At 46.6% G+C, this 21,348-nt stretch overlaps 1 protein-coding gene across 2 annotated transcripts in view; it reads right to left on the bottom strand.

Annotated features, from left to right (window-relative positions):
- The window catches only part of PDPN (podoplanin), a 29,740-nt gene extending 9,043 nt beyond the window's left edge, over positions 1-20,697 (bottom strand). For both annotated transcript variants that reach the window (XM_044237205.1, XM_044237207.1), the window contains exons 1-2: positions 20,293-20,697; positions 681-835 (exon numbers count right to left, since the gene is read on the bottom strand). In XM_044237205.1, coding sequence (XP_044093140.1) covers positions 681-835; positions 20,293-20,359 — 222 coding nt within the window. In that variant the 5' untranslated portion in view covers positions 20,360-20,697. The remainder of the gene's footprint in view (positions 1-680; positions 836-20,292) is intronic.
- Positions 20,698-21,348: the final 651 nt, after the last annotated feature.

Below are 21,348 nucleotides of genomic sequence, written 5' to 3'. Positions count from 1 at the left end.
CTCTCTTTCTCTCAAAAAAAAAAAAAGAAAGATAAGAAAAGAAACAAACAAAAAACCAAAAATGAGCAAAAGGACTGGCCTAGACCTTTCCCCAAAGATGATATCCAGTCAATAAGCATATGAAAGATGCTCAGTACCCCCTAGTCATCAGAGAAATACACATTAAAACCACAATGAGAGTATCACCTCATACCCGTTAGGATGGCTACTCTCAAAAGAACAGAAAATAACGTATTGGCAAGAAGGTAGAGAAACCGAAAGCATTGTGCACTGTGTGATCATAAAATGGTGTAACCACTATGGAAAACAAGATGGAGGTTCCTCAAAATAATTAAAAATAAAACTACCATAGGACATATCCATCCCCATTCTGGGTATATACCCGACTCAAAGCAAGGTCTGGGAGAGGTATTTGCACACCCATTTTTACAGTAGCACTATTCACAAGAGTCAAGAGTTGGAAGAAACCCGAACATCTAATGACCAATGAACGGATTCACAACATGTGCTTGGGACATACCATGGAATGACCAGCCTTGAAAAGGAAGGACATCGTCACAAGTGTTACAACACAGATAAACCATAAGGATATTATGCTAAGTGAAATAAGACAGTCATAAAAATCCTTGCATATGATCACATGCCTACGGAGCAAACTCCACTCTTCTTGGAACACTCACCAGAGCTGTTAAGCCAGACTCATGAGGCTCCTCGCTGGTGCCTGTGGTCATCACGTTATCTTCGACACCTTGGGTCACCATGCTGTTTTCTACAGCTGATGTTATGTCATCTTCTGGCCGGACTGTTATGTCATCTTCTGGCCGGACTGTGCTGGCTGAAAAAGAAAGACTAGGTCAGGGTTTAAGGTAGAAATTGTGTGGCCAGACCTAACTGGCCAGCTACAATTAGATTATTTTCTTTACCATTTCTTTTAGGGATTTTTTTTGGGGGGGGGGGTCACCTTTGCAGCTTACCACAAACCATTATCCTTGCTGTACCTCCATTGCATAAAATGGCCTGGTGGTCTCCATAGCAAAGCAAAGAGGGATAAAAATGCAAAACAATGAAGCTTCCCTCATCCCCCGCCTCTGCCATGGCAGGGTGACAAAGGGATGTATGCTTCGCCTTTTCGGTAAGGAACCAGATTTCTCCTAATGCCATTTTGCACAACTCATACAATAGTGCATTCAGGTTAATAGAACACCATTGAAGGATGCCTAGGTGGTTCAGTTGGTTAAGCATCTGCCTTCCGCTCAGGTCATGATCCCAGGGTTCTGGGATCAACTCCCACATGGGACTCCCTGCTCAGCAGAGAGTCTGCTTCTCCCTCTGCCCCTCCCCAGTCCCCTGTCCCACTCATGCTCTCTCTCTTTCTCTCTTACAAAAATTAATAAATAAAATTTAAAATAATATATCATTTAGACCTGGAAACATTCTAAATTAGAGTCCCTGGAAAGATTTCTAAAAATTCCGACTTGCTGGCTCCATCTTAAACCTACCAAATCGGAATGTCCAAAAGCAGATCCCCATCTCTTAAAAGTCAAGCTTGCTTTCCATTTAATTTTGAGCCTGATGTTTTCTTGAATGATGAGAACCGTTGGCTCTGACCATAGACCTCACAGGTACGGTCAACATCTGATTTTATAGTTGAGGTCACTATCTACGGGGGAAAGTCAGTAAAGTACATAACGGTGCTGAGATATCCAAAAGAAGTCTTAGTACGTGGAGAGCTATGCTAATAAGGGAACTCAGTGTCCCTTGCCTGGGCTTTTCTGCATTAACACTGAAGGAATGACCCTGTTGTACCCATGAGAAGGGCTTCCAGAGGATCAGGGGATGGCTGGAGTGGAAGTGGCAGGTTGAATTCCACACGAAGGTGGAGTGAGGGGAGCGGGACAGAGAGCAGCAGTGGCCTTTTCTTTCACCTCTGTCGCAATGATCCAGATGAATCACGACCAAGCAGGGGCACCTTCTCAGCTCATCAAATAACCTTTTTCACGAATTAAAAATCTGAGTCATTGGCCATGGGTCCCCTCCCCATCCTCTGGAAATTCCATGACTAAATACACTTGCAAACTAAGCAAGCATACACATCCCAGGGGCGAGACGAGGGGAGGTGGGGGCATGCTTGGAGACCTCGTTGTGTAATTGAAAAGTAGATGTTTGTGTCTGGGCAGTGTTCAAGTCAGCAATCCAGTCCTCGCCTTACAATACCTTATTTCTCCCTGTGCTTAGAAAGCCCAGCCAAAGGCACAGCTAATAAATATTTGATCATAACTTCTCTGCTGATGCATAGAGAGAGAAAGCCTTAAGAGTAAATTCACTGGTTCTGGGAGGCTTCTCTTCACATCTTAAGCCCTGATCCAGTGATATCGATCAGCAGCTTTGGATGAGCTCCCTAAGCAAATGCATTTCTTTTTTCATCTGCGGGAAAGTGGCTTTCACCAGTTAGGAATAACTGAATACTTCAGTGCATGCAAAGTGTTGCCTCCCCTCCTAGTGGCTCGCTGGGGTGGGGGTGGGTAGCGAGGGGCTCGCATCAGGATTTATGACTGCGATGTTAGGCAAATGTTGAATGTATTTACTGAGCTCAAGGGAGAAATACTCCTTTGCCAGGGAAGTAGTCCTTATTAAACACACACACACACACACACACACACACACAACCGACATCCCGTTTTTCTTTTCTTCCCCTCCTGGTTTGAACCGTTAGCAAATCATCAATTTTAGCAACGTTTTCTGGAGGCTGCTCAGCAAAACCATGTATGACATGGCCTTCTCCAACTTTACAAAACGAAACAAAACACCCTTGCTTAAAAAAAAAAAAAAAATCAAGTGCTGAGTAAAGCTGGTTTGAATTATTTCATACAGCATTCAGCTCACCAAAAACGTAACTTGATAAAAATTCCTTCCTGTACTTGGCCCCCTGAGCCAAGGACTAACCTCACCCTGAGTAGACAAAGGGTATTTTAAGGAAGAATGGCACTCATGATTAAGATGCATAGCTTTTGTCACACTGCCCTGGCATTCTTTTTGCTCCATGGGAAAGTTGATCTCTAACAAGAGATCTTCAATTGTCCGTCTTGTTTTTTTGGTTGAAGGCTTTCCTGGGTGAAGAGCTCCTACCAGCTCAGCTGCCTGAGTTTCCAGCCACCGATGGACGCCTTGTTCCCTTGGCCGGTGAAATTCAAATTGTGCATGGATGCCTCCATCCTCGGATTCTTTTTCCCTCTGAAGACACGTGCATGTGCACAGGGCACACACGCAGCTGTTTACATAAGCACAGTGACGAACCTACAATAACAGTGTCCCTTCTGGCCCCGGTGCCCTCATGCTCACGTGAACACCTTTTCCTGTCTCCTCACCCAGCCTGGGGGTTAGAACCAGTGGAAGTTTCCAAATAAGGTGTCAATCCATCCATCTGCTTTGTAATTTGTGTGTAGGTGTTATTCTTTCAAAATCTGGGCCAAACTCTTCGTTAACCGTGAAAAGATGGGACAAATCAATTTTACCTTCAGCTTCTCAAGCTTAAGAACACGCAAGAACTGAGATGTTTATCGTCTGAAAGTGCTAATTGGGAACCACTTTCCTCTTTGCATTGAAGCCTGATCTCTCTAAAGAAATTATTCCAGTTTACCTATTTTTATGGGATCCTTTCCTTTTAAAATATTTTAGAGTTTAGAACTGTTACTAGAATAGTAATAGTCCCAACGTCTCAATAAAAAAACTTTTTTTTAAGATTTTATTTATTTATTTAACAGACGGAGATCACAAGTAGGCAGAGAGGCAGGCAGAGAGATAGAGAGGAGGAAGCAGGCTCCCTGCTGAGCAGAGAGCCTGATGCGGGGCTGGATCCCAGGATCCTGAAATCATGACCTGAGCTGAAGGCAGAGGCTTTAACCCACTGACCCACCCAGGCGCCCCGGTAAAAATGTTTTAAATAAGTGTTTGCAATCTTCTCGTTTTATTTACATTCCTGGTTAATGGTGGTGTGTTGTTCCATTAATTTTTTGGCCATTAGAAAGGTCTTCTTCTGTGACCATTTTTCTCTGATGGCATTCATCTTTTTTACAGTTTCGTATGTGTTCTTTATACCTTGGGAAATATTCTTTGTAAGAGCTGCAACAAACTCTTTTTTTTTTTTTGGATGAGCTGGCATTTACATCTCTCTTATAAGTCCTGAGCTCAATCGCCAATCAAACATTAAGCTTGTTTTCCCCTTGGACGTGAAACTTACAAACCCTAACTCAAGCCTCTGTGAATACTCACTAGATTGTCCTTATGGTTTTGTTCTCACACTGAATATTTCTCCTTGTCTTGTGTTTCTTTTGAAGTATGATGTAAAATGGGGATATATGATTTCGCCCCAAAAGACTGTGTGGTTAATTCCCAATAAACCCTCCCTCCCCCACTGCTTCAGAACTAGCTCTCATTGAGACAAACGACTTCTTTCAAACACCATGCCCCGGCCATGGGAGTAAACCTTCAGCACGAGGACCAGCTCAAATGGCCCGCGCACTACCTTCTGCCCTCACTTCCATACCATCCTCTTCCATACCTTTCCAGAACTGATTTCTAACTCTGTGCTCCCCTCACCATCTGGTCCCCCTTCCTCCTCCAGTCCACTAACCGCCGCCGCGTGAATTCAGCACCGCGGGTGTAGGTGTGTAGAGAGAGTGAGCAGGAAGAGTAGGTGGGCCACTTGAACAGAAGTGCACTGAGGTCTTCCCAAGTTGTAGGTTCTACTTCACATGGGAGGCCCAGCTTTATAACAACCCCCCCTCATGGGGACCGCATAGGGTTTATTTGTTTATTACCCTTTGACTGACTTCATTTCAAAATGGCCACGTGGATGAGCTGCCCTGGCATCAATGTCCCCTTTATCAGATTTGGAAAGTGAGGCCGACAAAGATCTCTCCTTGACCAAATTCTAGTTGGGTTTCTTTGTCCATCCTTACAAGAGTCTAGTTTCAGCAAGAACCCTGCTAAGTCAGCTGAGAGAGAATGCTTCCACCTGACCAAGTTCCCCATTCCACACCTTTGATGTCCAAGTGGAAGGCTCGCCTTTAGCAAGAACCCTTGCTACCCTTGATGTGTTCTCTCTGTACTTTTCCATCTCCCCTCCCCCACACTCTGTTCCTTGTATAATTCCCCAGCTATCACTGCTGTATTTTGAACTATCTCTCTCCCCTATTGCAATAGTCTTAAATAAAATCTTCCAACTGTTTTATCAAGTGTCAGAATAGTTGTCAAACATTGGAAACTTAATGATTTGCCTAGTTCACCTGGTCAGTGAGTGGACCCAAAGCCAAGTGTTTTAATGGCTCATCCGTGTACTCACCAACACAACAAAAGACATCTTTGTGCCGCCATAAGCCAGAACACCTGCTGGCCCCTTCCTGGGTTCTGACATCCTTCCTCTTCACCACCTCACCCTTTCATAAATTATAATCCTGGTTGTCAGAAGCAACTGCTTCTTCTTGCATCACGTGCCCTCCTTTATGAAATCCCACCTGGTTAGAATCTTCCAGTCCAATTATTTAGGAACCAGAATCTCAGGTTCCTTAAGCGAGCCCCTTCTAGGACTAAGCTTTCCAACGTGGTAGATTATAGAAGGCGGGTGTGACCTGCTTTCTAAGAGCATGCTTCCTTCTCTTTCAGCAGCGGCTCTCCTTGGCTCTGCAAATTAAAGCAGTAGCAATGATCAAGACTAGAACCTTCCCAAGGCTCACCTCTATATCCCCAAATAGTCCCTGTTCACCTAAGTGCTGGGCCCCATTCTGGGCACTAGAGACAGAGGTGATGAGATGTCTTGTGATTTTAGGTACTGTTGTTGGGTGGGTGGGTGGGGGTGTCTCACAATAAGCAAACAAGGAAAGTCTCAAGATAGCACTCTTTTACCCCCTTAGATCTGTCCTCAAAGGGCACTTTCTTGCAGTGGCCTCCCCACCCACAACTGAAATCAGTACCTCCCCTATACACCCTCAAACACGTGGCAGAATACTCAACCACTCATTGTTTTTTGTTTTTTTTTTAAGATTTTATTTATTTATTTGACAGACAGAGATCACAAGTAGACAGAGAGGAGGAAGCAGGCTCCCTGCTGAGCAGAGAGCCCAATGTGGGTCTCGATCCCAGGACCCTGGGATCATGACCTGTGCCGAAGGCAAAGGCTTTAACCCACTGAGCCACCCAGGTGCCCCCTCAACCACTCATTGTGCTGTATCTTCCCTACTTGGCTTCTCCCTAAAATCCTTGGCCCATAGGATACACTAAGTAGCTGATGAATGAGCAATGAACTCCAGATGGGAAGAAATGACCTAACGAACCCGGAAGCCCAGAATGAGCTTGGGGCAGTGCACACTCAAGAAACAGAGAGTGGTGGGGGCACCTGGGTGGCTCAGTGGGTTAAGCCTCTGCCTTCGGCTCAGGTCATGATCTCAGGGTCTTGGGATCGAGCCCCGCATCCGGCTCTCTGCTTGGTAGGGAGCTTGCTTCCCCCCCTCTCTCTGCCTGCCTTTCTGCCTACTTGTGATTGCTCTGTCAAATAAATAAATAAAATCTTAAAAAAAGAAAAAAAAGAAACAGAGAGTGGGGGGTGGGGCTGGATGGAAGAAAAGAGATGGAGGAGGTGTGGAGGGCCCGTCGGGTAGGGTTCTCCTTTCAGTTGGAGTGTGAAGGGGAGCTAGGAGATGACGTCACCTCGGAGTGCCATGTGAATGGGGTGTGTGTATCGGGGAGGGCGCTGGGATTAGACGGAAGCATGGGGACCACCTGGGCTACCCTGCTGTCCTGGCAGGAGTAGCTGACGCTTGCACCAGGACAGTGAGGTGGCGAGGGGAAAACAAACAAACAAATAAACAGACAAGTATTGACCAGGATATGTCTGAATTCATCACCCACCAACAATCAGAAATAAATACCAGGGGCACCTGGGTGGCTCAGAAGGCCAAGCGCCTGCCTTTGGCTCAAATCATGATCCCAGGGTCCTGGGAATTGAGTCCTGCATCAGGCTCCCTGCTCAGCAGGAAGCCTGTTTCTTCCTCTTCTTCTCCCTGCCTCTCCCCCGCTTGAGCTCTCGCTCCCTGTCAAATAAATAAATAAAATCTTTTAAAAAAGAAAAAAGAAAAGAAATACCAAACCTTGGAACTGAAAATTCATTTTCCAACCTGTTACAGCTCCATGGAGATACAACATTCAGGGTACGAAGGGATGTACTGGGACTATGACACTGAGTCCTTTCCTGGATTTCCCTCCCCCTTGTTTTATGAAGAGAGCCACAAAAGTCCCCTCCCTCAGTTGAAGAGCCTCTGCTCCCCATGTCCACGTGAGGGAGAAGCTCCCTGCTGTCCTCTTTCTGCGGACTCGAAGCCTCAAAAATCAGACAGCAGGAGAAGCTTCCATAAAATAAGCATTTTATCTTAAAACAGAAAAGTTGATTTTATTTTTATGTTTTACCTTTTGATGTTTAGTTCTAAAATTAACTGTAGTTTTTCAGATAATATACTTTTTTTTTTCAGATAATATACTTTTAACCGTACTTTTTTTTATACCTTTTTAAAGGTACACTTCAACATTTTTAAATTTAAAATCAATTAATTAACATAGAGTGTATGATTAGTTTCAGGGGTAGAGTTTAGTGATTCATCAGTTCCCTGTAACACCCAGAACTCATTTCATCGCAGGCCCTCCTTACAGCCCCTCCCCCAGTTATCCCCTCCCTCCAATGCCTTCCCCCCCAGCAACCCTGACTCTGTTTCCTATATAGTTAAGAGTCTCTTGTGCTTTGCATCCCTCTCTGATTTTGTCTTATGAAAGTTGATTTTAGGGGTGCCAGGGTGGCTCAGTGGGTTAAGCCTCTGCCTTCGGCTTGGGTCATGATCTCGGGGTCCTGGGATCGAGCCCCACATTGGGCTCTCTGCTCAGTGGGGAGCCTGCTTCCCCCTCTCTCTCTGTCTACTTGTGATCTCTCTCTCTCTCTCTCTGTCAAATAAACAAATAAAATATTTTTTTTCAAAAAGAAGAAAGTTGATTTTAAAAATAAAGAAGTCACAAGCTGAGTTATCCTCGGGATTGTCAAAGGATAATCAGCCAACTGATTGAGGCAATCTTTCGTGTTGCCTGAGGTTTTCCAGCATCTTCAGCGCTCTGGCATCTCACTGCCCAGATAAGCTTTGAAGACGGATGACTACACGGCCGTGGAATGGGTTTTGGGACCGTTGAGAAAGAGAATGCTCTTTTTTTTTTTTTTTTCTTACGACATCCTAGGAAGTTCTGGTTTTCCCCTGTAGGAGTAACTGTAGGATAATTAATAAATAATTGATCCTAGCATTTCCACCCCCTTGGCCTCCCAGTTACATTTGGGATGAAGCAATGCTTTTGGAGAGAGGTCAAAACATCTGTTTGGAAAACGCAAGCAAAAATGCCTGCTTTTATGCCTTTGCCCCGACACAGGCTTGTGCTATCCCCTTTCCATCATGTCTCAACCCTGCTCTCAGAAGGCTGAAAACAAACACACCTAGAGCAGTGGGAAGGTGCCAGCTCCAGCATTTCCTAGCACCTCGCAGACCACCCACGTTGATGCTAAGATCTTCGTAGGGTCCTTCATCTCAATTCAAATGGCCCAAATCTAGCTGTTTGATGCTGCTCCCTTAGTTACCAGCAAGTAGGCTTCTGCAACCAGAAGAAAGGTGTTCGGACCTTTGCTTTTATTTACCACATCTTTTGAATCAATCCTCTTGCCTACAGGCCGGCCTGTCCTCTGACCTTGTGAGGAAGCCTTTCCTTGGAATTTTGAAAACCACTTGCTGACCCATAGCTGTGTGCCGGCCTTCAACTCCTGGCAGACACCGGGCTGCGGCCAGTATGATCACTGATGTGGCCAGTGAGTTCCCCTCGACACCCACCCTTCCTGTGGCTCTTGGTAAATTGCTTACCGGATTAAAAGTGTGGCCATGGAAAATCGAGGCGGCTTCTTGAGGGCTCGGCCCGGCCACTCAGTATCCTACAGTATCCATAATTTTCCTCCAGGACGCACAGTGTTACCCTAAACCCCACAACCGCCCCATATTCCCAGTGCTTGGCACCATGGTAAGTAGTTAGCAGATGTTTGTTGAACGACTGAATGCACACACCGACACTTCTTTTGAATTTTCCCTTATGTTGCAATATTCTTGCTGCTGTCCACTGGGCTGCACTCAAGGGTTATTAAATAGCTTCCCCTGAACTTGGCTGATAATAGGACAATCCCCTCTGTGGATGAGCTCCGTGGTGTTGCTGTTCAAGGTGTAGTGATCAGCAGCCTGTCTACTCGCGTGTCCCATCCTGGCAGCCCCTGCAGGCCCAGGCCGATACTGAGCTGCGATCACCCACTGTCAGCACTGGGGACGTGTGCCTCTCCATGAAACTCAAGAGAGACATGTCAAGGCTGAGATCAGACAAGTGTTACCTGTTCCTCGGGAAAAAATCAGGAGAAATGCTGCAGATTAAGATTTGGAGCCACGAAGGGGCGCCTGGGTGGCTCAGGGGGTTAAAGCCTCTGCCTTCAGCTCAGGTCATGATCTCAGGGTCTCTGCTCAGCAGGGAGCCTGCTTCCCTCTCTCTCTCTCTGCCTGCTTCTCTGCCTACTTGTGATCTCTGTCTGTCAAATGAATAAATAAAATCTTAAAAAAAAAATAAAAAAAGATTTGGAGCCATGTTCCCGGACTTCAAAGAGGGGGGGATTAGATGCCATGCCCCAAAGACACAGCATTCTGAAGGTCTCTGTCACTGAACATGAGCAGTAAAGAAAGGAGAAGGGCCATGTGGCTGGGGACTCAGCTTTCAGGTCCCTAGCAAGACCTCCCAACAGGCCACCAGCAGGTGGAGGGAGCAGGACACAGACTCCTCTGGACAGGACACCAGGCTTCCCAGCCACCTGTCAACTGAGGCCTGCTGTGTGCCTTCCACAAATCTTCAAGGTTATTTTCCATGACCACCCAACAAGGAGGTATTGTATTGTATAGTATTAATTTTTTTCAAGTCCACTATAATTATAACAGTGTTATATTAGTTTTAGGTGCCCAATATAGTGGCTCATAATTCTACACATTCATCAGTGCTCGTCACAATAAAGACACCCTTAGTCCCCTTCACCTACTTCCCCCATCCCCCGACACCTACCACCAGTTCGTTCTCTATAGTTAGGAGTCTATTTTTTGGTTTCTCTCTTTTTTCCTTTGTTTTATTTCTTCAGCTCCACAGAGGAGTGAAATCATATAGTATTTGTCTTTCTCTGACTTACTTTACTTAGCATTAGACTCTCTAGCTCCAACCATGTCGTTGCAAGTGGCAAGATCTCATTCTTTTTTAGGGCTGAGTAATAGTCTATTATCTATATCTACCATTCTTCTCTATCCATTCATCTGTGGATGGACATTTGAGTTGCATCCGATGTTGCAATAAACACAGGGATGTATGTATCTTTTCAAATTAGTATTTTCATTTTCTTTGGATAAATACCCAGCAGTGGAATTACTGGATCATGTGGTAGTTCTTATTATTTTCCTTCCTTCTTTCTTCCTTCCTTCCTTCCTTCCTTTTTTTAGAGAGCAAGAGTGGAAGCAGGGAGGAGGGGAAGGGGCAAAGGTAGAGGGAGAGAGAGAGAGTCCCAAGCAGGCTCCATGCCTAGCATAGAGCCCCACCTGGGGCTCGATCTCAGGACCCTGAGATCATGACCTGAGCTGTCATCAAGAGTCGGACGCTTAACCAGCTGAGCCACCCAGGTGCCCATGTTGTTCTATTTTTAATTTTTTGAGTAACATCCACAATGTCTTCCAGAGTGGCTGTACCAGTTTGCATTTCTAAGGAGGCGGGTATTGTAAAAATGGTTGTTATTTTGAATTTATTGGAGAATGTCCAAAAGATGGTGCCAAGCACTCTTTACAAAAGCCTTACATGCTCAAGTCATTCTCATATTGAAACCAAGGACCACGAGGCTGAGAGTAAACCGCCCACATAGCCAGAAAGTGGTGACGCAGGGATTAGACATCGGGCCTCTTAGACGCCTAACCCCGCTCGAACCACTGTGTCACGCAGGCTGTATTTATGCCTGTCACTTTTCTGCAACTCCCCTCATAGGCTCTCTACGCCACGTGGCCAGGGCTGGGATGGCACCAAAGCTGCTCTGTGGGGCTTCTGGATGCCAAGGGCACCTGCAGTTTCATCCTTCCAACTCCACTGCCCATCTAAACCCTACCTACTCGTCTACCTCGCCCAGGTGAGACATTCTTCCCTCTGCACCTTCCCAGGGTGCCAAGAGAAAGCAATCCCCCTAAACTTGAGCGAGGCTTGATAGCACCAACACTGATTCCTTTTGCTCTGCTAGCGTCCATAAGCTTCCTGGGAGTAGCATCCCATTCTGCTATAGGTTTGCGGTCCAGCCTCCGGCATGGCCTCCGAGAGCAGAATGAATGAACACACGGACAGTCACACTTCTCAGCATTCACAGATCAGCTTACCGGCTCCCCCCCCCCCCGCAACCACAATCTTGGGGCTCAGAACTCCTCAAGTGTTAAAACTCAAGGCTGCTGATTACAACCTCTACCAAGATTACTCAACCTGGGGAGAGGTTTTTTTCTGTTGACCAAGAGCAGAATGTTCTCAGGAAAAGAGGAAATGAGTTCAGCTTTGTAAACTGCAGTCAACACCTCAGTAACAACTTTTCTGGAACTTGCTGTGTCCAGCGGCCCTTTGGAAAGGCCACTTCACAGAGAGGACAGTTTCGTACATGAAAAACCAAATGACTAAAACCTGTTTTAGAAGTCCTGCCCTGGAGCAGAGCCTCTCAACGGGGTGGCAGAGTGTTTGGGAAATCGCTCGCCATCTGCTCGGAAACCGAGCTTCTGATTCACTCGGCGCTGTCAGCTGAGCAGGCCCTGATTTTGCAAGAGTGAAAAGAGAAGCCCCTTTGGCTCTGACCTCACCATCCACCCATGTAGCTCACAGACAGCCCAGCTGTGCACCGAGGAGGACGAGGCCTTACAGGAATGTGCAGAATGTGGCCGTGTTTCCATTAGCTGCCCTTGGCCTTGATCCTGGGCCTGGCTGGGGAGTCTGAAGTGTGCTTTGGTAGATTTTTAAAAACAATCGTTCTTAGCTGGAGTGAATCTCTTCTGACCCTCCTTGCCATGTTTTTCCCCTTGTTTTGATAAATGGGGAGGAGTTCAGGCAGCAAACGGTGTCTCTAGGTGTACCTCTGATGTCCTTTTGATTATCTTTCCAGGTACCCATCAAATACATCAAATTGGATGTCCTACTATTACCTCCAAGTCCCTGCATCTAAAACGGAGTGCCTGAACTTGAACTCTTCCTTCTAACACTGGTTCCAAACCTATCATTCCTCCAACCTGATTTTTATATATCTATCACCTGCCTCTTTGTTGTTTCTGCCCAAAGACTGGAATCTTTGTGTTTCCTCCCTCTTCCTCCTGATGAATGTTTACTGTGTACCAGCCATGTGTCCTTTCAAGTGCCGAGTAAGACATGGGTACTGCCCTCTTCTCTAATGGGCAAGAGATACGCAAATATCTCTTTGAGTATCAGTGATTAATTGAAGCAATCTCGAATCCCTTCTCGGCCTTTTGGCTAAGATCAAGGGCGAAGCAATCTTGAAAAAGAACAAAGTAGGAGGACTCGCACTTCCCAACTTCGAAACTTACTACAAAACTACAATAATCTAGACTGTGTAGCATTGGCATAGGGATAGATGTTTAGAAAAATGGAATAGAATTGAGGGTCCAGAAATAAGCCCTTCCATTTATGGGCAGTTGATTTTTGACAAAGGTACCAGGATAACTTGCTGGGAAAGAACTACCTTTTCAACTAATGGTTCTGGGACACCTGGACAGCCCCATGCAAAAGAAAAGAGTGGGCCCTCTATTTCATATCACATGTACGAAGGAACTCCAAATGAGTCAAAGAACTAAATGTAAGATCTAAAACGACACAACTTTTGGAAGTAAACTGAGAGTAAACCTTTGTGACCTTAGATGAGGCAATGGGTTCTTCATATGATACAAACCATACAGGCAATAAAAGAGGAAAAAAAAAAAACAGATAAATGGGACTTCAAAAATTTTAAAATTTTTGCTTCAGTGGACACCGTCAAGAAATTTAATGGGAAGAATATTTGCAATTCCTATGTCTGATAAGGATCTGGTATCCAGAATATATAAAGACTTCAACAATAAACAGACAACTCAATTTTAAAGGGGGAATAGGATTTGAATAGACATTGCTTGAAAGAAAATGTGGGGGCACCTGGCTGGCTCAGTTGGTGGAAGTATGCGACTCCTGATCTCCGGGTTGTGAGTTCAAGCCCCACACTGGGTGTAGAGAGTACTTAAAAATAAATATTTTAAAAAAAGAAGATATGTAAACGGCCAACAAGTACATAAAAAGAATACTGAGCATTGTCAGTCATTAGAAAAATACTAATCAAAATCACAATGAGATACCCCTTCACACCCATTAGGATGGCTACCATCAAAAATGAAAAGAAACAAAACAACATGAAAATAACCAGTGCTGGCAAGGATGTGGATAAATTGGAACTCTTCTGCATCATTGGTAGGAATGTAAAAGAATGTAGCTACTTTGGAAAACAGCTGGGCAGTTCCTCAAAAAGTTTCACATAGTTACCATATGATTGGCCAATTATATTCCTAGGGATATACCTGAGAGAGATGAAAACATCAATCCACATAAAGATTTGTACATGAATGCTCCTAGCCACACTATTCATATAGCCCCAGAGCAGAAGCAAGCCAAATATCCATCAATTGGTCATGAATAGACAAATAACAGATTGAGTATTATCCAGCCATTGGAGTTTAGTAAAATTCTGACACACACACCACACCAACAATGAACCTTGAAATCACGCCGGGTGAAAGAAACAAGGCACAGAAGGCCTTATATTGTCAGATTCCACTCGCGTGAAATGTCTAGAACGGGCAGATCCAGCTCTGTGGCTGCCAGGAAATGGGGGAGAGGGGAAAGGGGAGCAACTTCTAATGGTTTGATATTCAGTTTATTTCTCCATTTAAGATTTTATTTTTAAGTCACCTCTACACCCAACGTGGGGCTTGAACTCACAACCCCAAGATCAAGAGTCGCATGCTCCACTGACTGAGCCCGCCAGGTGCCCCTGCCTATTCAATTTCGAACAGCTAATTTTATGATCTATGAATTATCTACTAATAAAAAAAAATTAATAACGTTATGTTGTAAGAGGTGAATAGTAGGGACTCAAGAAATGAGAGAATAAGAAATCAGGAAATTCCAAGCTCTAAGTCATGCTGGCTATGATTCCCCCAAATCTGATCTCATCCCCCATTATGTGATCACCACACGCAGTTGCTCATCTCCTGACCCCCACCCCCACCCCAGTGATCCCCTAAACTACATTCAATCCCGTATGGTTCTTGTCATCCTTTTTTTCCCCAACAACTGCCATTGATGGCCCCCCCCTTACTCCCATGTGCTGTGATTGCCTCTTGCCTACAGAAAAAGGTTCAACTCTCCCCCTAGCAGGGACTCATCCTTCTTCCCATCTACTCCCACTCCAACACCAGCGAGCCGGCATGAATCTTCTCATACAAACTCCAGATTGTTCTAACTTCTGTGCCTTTGTTCAAGCAATCTCTCCTGCCTGGACTGCCCTTCCCTGCCACCGTGTCCAACCAATCCTATCATTTTTCACAGCCAAGATCAAGCCCCATCTGCTCCCCAAGACCTTCTCCAGCCAACAATGGCCTAAAAATCTCATTGCCAAACTCTGGGCAGCAAAAATGGCCCTTGCTGCTCAGGACATGCCATTTTATGTTGTCTCCTATGTTCTTGATACACGTACACCACACACACCTGTCTTGCCTCTCTCTGTGAGCTGCGATCCCACTTAATGCTTCTCTACCTCTTAAAGTTCTTACTAACGTGTATGCCCTGTATATGCATAAGGGGGCAGGCCCATGTGCTACAGTTTGGTACCCCAATGCCAGCCTCCTTCTTCAGTCTGAAGTACGCATCTAACAACCGTGGTATTGCTGCTGTAAGAGGTACTTGAAGAAATCAATTGGCCGACTTTTCTGGGTGTCCTTGGAAGCCTTGAGGCCAGGCAAAGGGGGTCGTCGTGCTGAGTGGTTAGGAGCATGGGCTTTGGGGTTGAGCTGCCTGGATTCAAGAGTCACACCATTCCTGCTTACTACCTGTGTCTGCGTGTAAGTTCCTGAACCTCTCTGAGCCTCTACACTGGTCTATAAAATACAAATAGTTCCTACCTCGTAGGTCTGTTGCACAGATTAAATGAACCAGGGCTTGGAAAGTGCTGGAAATGTGCTAAGCCAGTGGATGTTAGCCATTATAGTTACTACTGTTAACATCACGCATGCAGAATCTAGTTCCCTTGGCTTTATAGTTTCAGAAATTTAATCTTATTACCGAGTGATCCAGTTCACATGATGCTGTTTCACATAAGCCACACTTACAAGAGGCCAGGAAACCCAATAGCTTTTTTATAACAGGAAATGTGTTTCCAATGTTGTACGCATTTGCTAAGCAAGGCAATGCCCTTCGAAAGATTGAAATACCTGGTGTATATACAAGGCAAAGGGTGGGGCTCTTAGAGGGAATCATTTCCAGACTGTGATGGAACAGAGCTCCCTGATTCATCGTAGAACAGTCACCGTGACTGAGATCAGAACACCCAAGGCCACCCTGTAGGACATCTCGCATACTAGCCGTAAGCCGGGATAACGTGTACCTTGCCTGACTCACAAATCAGTCACTCAGTATGTACTTGCTAAATAAATGAATTCCTTGGGCAGGGCAGCTTTACCATCATCAAATCCTCATCCCTTTTCTCTCCCTTTCTGGATTCTATGCAAACAGACACCTTTCTTCCTCAGGCAGGATACTATTCTTTAGATAACAGCTTTTTCCGTCAGTTATAGTCATGTTCTATTCTCCTGGATGGAGACATTGTAATGAATTGCAGGAAATACTGCATTCTCATCAATAATGTGTTTACTTATCTTCTGGCGCCTTTTCCCCCCCTTCCCATCTGTAGTCTGTGTAACTGACATCCCCCTGCAGGTTTCAAACACTAACAATGTCAATTATGACCCCATGTCTGCAGTGATACTGTGTCCACTGTCGGGGCGTGGGGGGCCACTGGTAGCCTTATCCGCCTGGATACAGGTGAAGAGCCCATCTTCCTTTGTTTGCTGATTTTTGTTTTTTCTTTCTCCCTGCCTGAAATTGAGGGTTGCCCTAAACAATGTCAGTTTGCAGGTCCTCTGATAACTAGTGAATGAGGGGGTTAGGTCTGCAGGTTTCCTTCTGGACTTAAGCGAGATTCCCCTCAAACAGCAAACCCACCTCCTCTGAGCAGTTCCCTGGGGAAGAGCACCTGGCCAGACAAAACGAAGGGAAAGCCTGCTCACCCCTATCTTTGGAGCTCCAGGGAATTCTTGCCTGGGACTGGCCAGCCCGCCGGGAGCCAGTGGTTGGTGGGCCCTGGGGTGCCGCAAGGACAGAAGCACCACCTTGTTTTCTCCACCCAGATGAAGTTGGCAGAACTCCCGTTGTTCCCTAACCCGGCTCCATCTCTTAGCCTGCGGAGAAAATGCCTGATCTCTTTCCTTTCCCAAAAAGTTTGATGAAATCGACAAGGAAAGGATTCAAGATTTCTATCCAGAGTTGCTTTTATCTCTTGCCCACCCCTGCGGGAATCCTAAGACTTATCTCCGTAACTGTTGACTTATCTATAGAAATGCTCTCCACCCCATCCCCCCAATCATTGGATTCTCTTCCAACATATCACCCCACTAAGAATTTCCTTGAGGGACTTCCTTGGAGAGCCTTGCAGAATCTTCCTGAGATTGCTCCAGTGAGTTTCAGAAGGGAACTGCTAGTATCTGAGCCTCCCTTCTTTCTACGTCCTCCCCTGAACCATTTCCATACATTGTAGCCTGGCATGTCTGTTCTTAGAGCCAGAAATATGACAAATATTCAGATAAGCCAACGGAATGCAAAGCACAGGTCCGTTGCTCTGCTGGCGAAGACTTCAGGGAATGCTTTGTAAAGTTAGGCGTGCCTCTCTCCAGAGCGGGCACAGCTCAAATCCTGCCCCTGGCTCTGTACCAAGAGCTCAGGAGATGCTGGGTTACCTTTTGGGGAATGAATTAATGAACCCTATTTTAATGCACTATGACATCTTCATTCTTACAGGAATAACACGGCAGATATTTAACATAAAGGACTTTTTTAATACCTTTAACATTTTTCCTCTTTTTTTTTTTTAACTTTATTCATTTATTTGAGAGAGAGACAGAGATAGCAAGAAAGAGTACACGTGGGGAACAGAGGGAGAAGCAGGGTCCCTGCTGAGTAGGGAGCCTAACGCGGGGGCTTGTACCCAGGACCCCAGGATCAAGCCCTCGCCAGAGACAGATGCTCAACCCACCGAGCCACTGAGGCACCCCAACTTTTTTTTGTTTTCATGTGTAAGGAGCTTAAAGTGACATTAATTTCAAGTGCAACCTTTAGTTTTTCATGCGGCTTTGTCCTATATTGGAAAGAGCTTGGGGTTTGGAGTTAGACTCATTTTTGAATCCTAGTTCTGGCATATTCTGAAGATTATGATGTATAATTGAAGGAGATAATTAAATGAGGGAGCGGTGACTTTCCTAGCACATGGTGGGGATGGAAATGGGAGTAAGGTGGTGTCCTCCCTACTTGGCCAGACCACACTCCATCATGCCAAGGTTTGGGGTCCTTATAATTCTCTGGTCTGGAAGGACTCATGGACCACGCATGTCAGAGACCAGAGAAAGAGAGAAGGCTCGGCCAGCATTCTGCCTTACTCACCATGTCCGGACTTCACCTTCTCACGCTTGGATACTTCTTAAAAATGTGCTTTTACTCCGTTAAATGCTATTTTGAATCTCATATACCAATGTAATGGATAGACCTCCCTCCCAAAGACTCGAATGGACCTGGTGTTTGTTTATTCAAGGCTTGGTAGATGCCTTCAGAGCAACAAAAACCCTTAGCAACTCCTGAAGACCTCAGGAGCACCGAAACTGACTGCCAAGAATTTCGGGGAAATCACAGGGAAATTTGTTCGCCGCATGATGAATCCTGGGTGGACTCATCCCGGAAAATCACGTGCAGGCTCGCAGCAAGCGGCTGCCTGCAGAATTTTACAAAATAAACCAACTCACGGAGAGGCCCCGATGTCGGCGTTTTGGATGGAAGTTCAGAGCGAGGGCGGGGGCCTGACAATTGAGGAAAATGCCAGATGTGTGGACAACAGAGCTCCTTTGAATCCACTCCGTTCCAAAGAGACAGACACATGGGACCAGATTACAAAACCGAACCAGATTATACATGAGATGAGGGAAACCCAGTGGGGGAGTAGGATCCTGGGAGAAGGATAATAAAATTCATCACCATAATTACCCCCAGCCCCAGGAGCCACAATAGCTCAGCTCAATGAAGTTATTCATCCATATTCTCTGCACTGCAGTCATTATCCTCAGACAAAACCCCTCCTGGGCCTCAGCTGCTTGCTGCCAGCCCAGCAACTCAGCATCCACACACGGCCAGCACCCCCCACAGCCTGGGGAGGTGGGGGTGGGAGATGGGGGGCTGGCTCTGTCTTTAACAGCCAGGTTCTAGCACCGACTAGCAGCTGATGGTTTTGTTTGTTTGGTTGGTTGGGTTTTTTTCCAGACCAGATTTATAGATGCCTAAGGTCAGTTTCCCCCCCTCCTGCAAACCACTCCAGAGGACCTCTGACTTTCAAACACTGGCTTAATGGTAATTACAGTCAGCCCTTTCCTAGGAGGAAACAGAGGATGCTGTCTGCCTTTCCTTAGCTGACCTGGGATGTGGCTCAGTCTGGGGGTCTCCCACATCTTGCCCCAGGGAGCACAGAATGGTATCATCTGCATACTGTCTCGCCAAAAGGGAAATGTTAAGTGCAGAGCTGTGGGTGTTCCAAGGGAAAGAGAAGTGCCAAAGATAGGACAGCCACGAATAGCCCATGGCCCTATAAAGATAGTTGCTCGCATCCCTCGGAAGCCTACAGCCCGGCAGAGAGTCATACGCCCTGTGTAATTTCCCCAGGGCTGGGTATTATTGTCTACCCCTCAAGAAGGGGGTAGACACAATTACTCCCTCCAAGAAGGATTTTCCTGGTACTCGACCCACCTCTATCCTCAATTTGGAAAATGTAGGAGTTTACCTTTCAGCAGCCTCCAACCCCCAAGATCACTAGTGAGCTTACAGTTCCTTCCACCCGTATTTAGTGAGCAAATACTATGTGCCCGATACTGTTCTGGCCCTGGGGATCGAGGCTAAGACAGAGCTCCGGTCTTGGGAGCTTATATTCTGTTGGGGAAACAGATCAAAATAAAAGCCCAAGAAAAATCAAATCAAATGTTGACAGACAACAGAAGGAAGCAAGATGGGAAGGGGAGATAGGGGTCAGGAAGGGGAAAGGGCCAGGGGAGCCCCCACCATCAGATCTAATACAGGAACGGTCTAAGGTAGACGCGAACACTCATTCAGTCATTGATGTTGGCCAAGTTCAACACACGGCCCGAAACCAACTTACACGGCAAGGTTCACAACCATCCTCCCCTGCTTCCCGATACTCAGGAGCCCCCCTACTCCAGTCCTTCTGTGCACACTATTCTCTCTTCCAGACCATCCCATGGATGGGGCCCTGAGGGTTTCCAGTGTTGGTGCACAGGGGTAAGACCTGGCGGCCCCCATAGGGAAAAGATCGCCGCTGAAGGTCCCCTCACCTCCATACAGGGGGCCAACTTCTTCTGAGGCCTTTCTGCATTCCTCCAAAACACAGCCCCATAGGGAAGCCCAGTCCAGCCAGGGGAAGGCTCCTGGTATCTATCCTTCTACCCTATGTCTCACGAGCTGAGCAGGGGGTTGCCGGAGGGGGGCTGCCCCGGAGGGAGGTCCCCTCTGCTCCCCTCCCTTGCTGCCTGTGGATGAGATGCGTGGGCTCCTCCTCCCACCCCCACTCAGCCATTGCTTTGGCCCCCGGCACCAGCCATGCCACTGTCTCTCCTGCTCCAGGTCCCCCGGAATCAGGGGCACGCACACACTTCCCGGCTCCCCTCGGCTCTCCCAGGCCACCTCCAATACGAGGCCCAGGCATTCCAGCAAGTCTCAGCTCGCTCATCTCCGCCAGCAGTGGTGGCAGGGAGCCATTGGGCTGGGTCTTACCTCCTTCTGCTGGGTCCCAGAGCCACGAGCTTCCCAAAACCAAGAGCAGAACTGGCACCTTCCACATCTTCTCGGTTGACTCGCTCTCTGCGGGGCCGAGCCCTGGGTTTCTGTGCTGGGGGTTAGATGAAAAAGCTTTGTAGTCAGAGGCCCAGTGGGGCCAGAGAACAGGGGCCGGGAGGCGGGGAGCAAAAAAAAAAAAAAAAAAAAAATTAAAAAAATAAAAGCAAAACCCAGCACAGGAGGGATCCCCAAGCTTCCTTCTCCCTCTGCGGCTGAGGAGCAAACTTTGCAATTGGAAACTTTGCGAGGAGTCAGCATTTATCTCTCCCTAGGAGGGCGGGGAGCTGCTGGCCCTAAGGTGGTCTCGTCTGGGGCTCACTAGGACCGCCCTCTGCCTCTGTTTGGCTAGCGCTAAAATGATGACCTCAGGCCAGGTTTAAAGTTACAGGGCCACAGCTGCCGGGCTGCCCCGGGGCTTGGGAAGAGCCCTGAGCCCCAACTGGAGGGGAAGGGGGAGCCTCAGTGAGCAATTTATTTTATTTTTAAAAAATATTTTACTCTATTATTCTTGGGTTTTGTTTTTTGTTTTTTTGTGTGTGTTTTTGTTTTTGTTTTTGTTTTTCTAAAGAGTAGTCACAAGGCTTTTTGTTTGTTTGTTAAGAGAAGTAAACTCTTCCTTGTGTGGCCAGTAATTTTACAACCGAGCCTGGGATTGTTCTTGTAAATATTGAATTTGATTTTTTTTTTTTTAAGTGTCCGTCCTCATCTGGGTGAGCCAGGGGCGGATCGGGCCGGAAGAGTGGCTCTGGGGTGGGGGTGGGGGTGGGGGGCGGCCCCCGAGAGCTGGTGGGGAGTTTGGCGGACTCCCCAGCTCAGACTGTTTTAGAAAAAGGTTGTTGGAGATGGGCTTCTCCTCACTTTGGATGCCGCATTGCGGTGCTGAATGGACGAACAGACAGATGGACAGATGGACGAGCAGACGGACAGCCGTGGGCAGTGAGCGAGGTGCCACAGCCCAGGGATGGCCAAGGACCCACCTGATCACCAAATCTG

The sequence above is a fragment of the Neovison vison genome, chromosome 2 (assembly GCF_020171115.1).
Source record: "Neovison vison isolate M4711 chromosome 2, ASM_NN_V1, whole genome shotgun sequence".
Taxonomy (NCBI): Eukaryota; Metazoa; Chordata; class Mammalia; order Carnivora; family Mustelidae; genus Neogale; species Neogale vison.
Note: the sequence above shows the minus strand (reverse complement) of the source record. Positions and strands in the feature narration are given on the sequence as shown.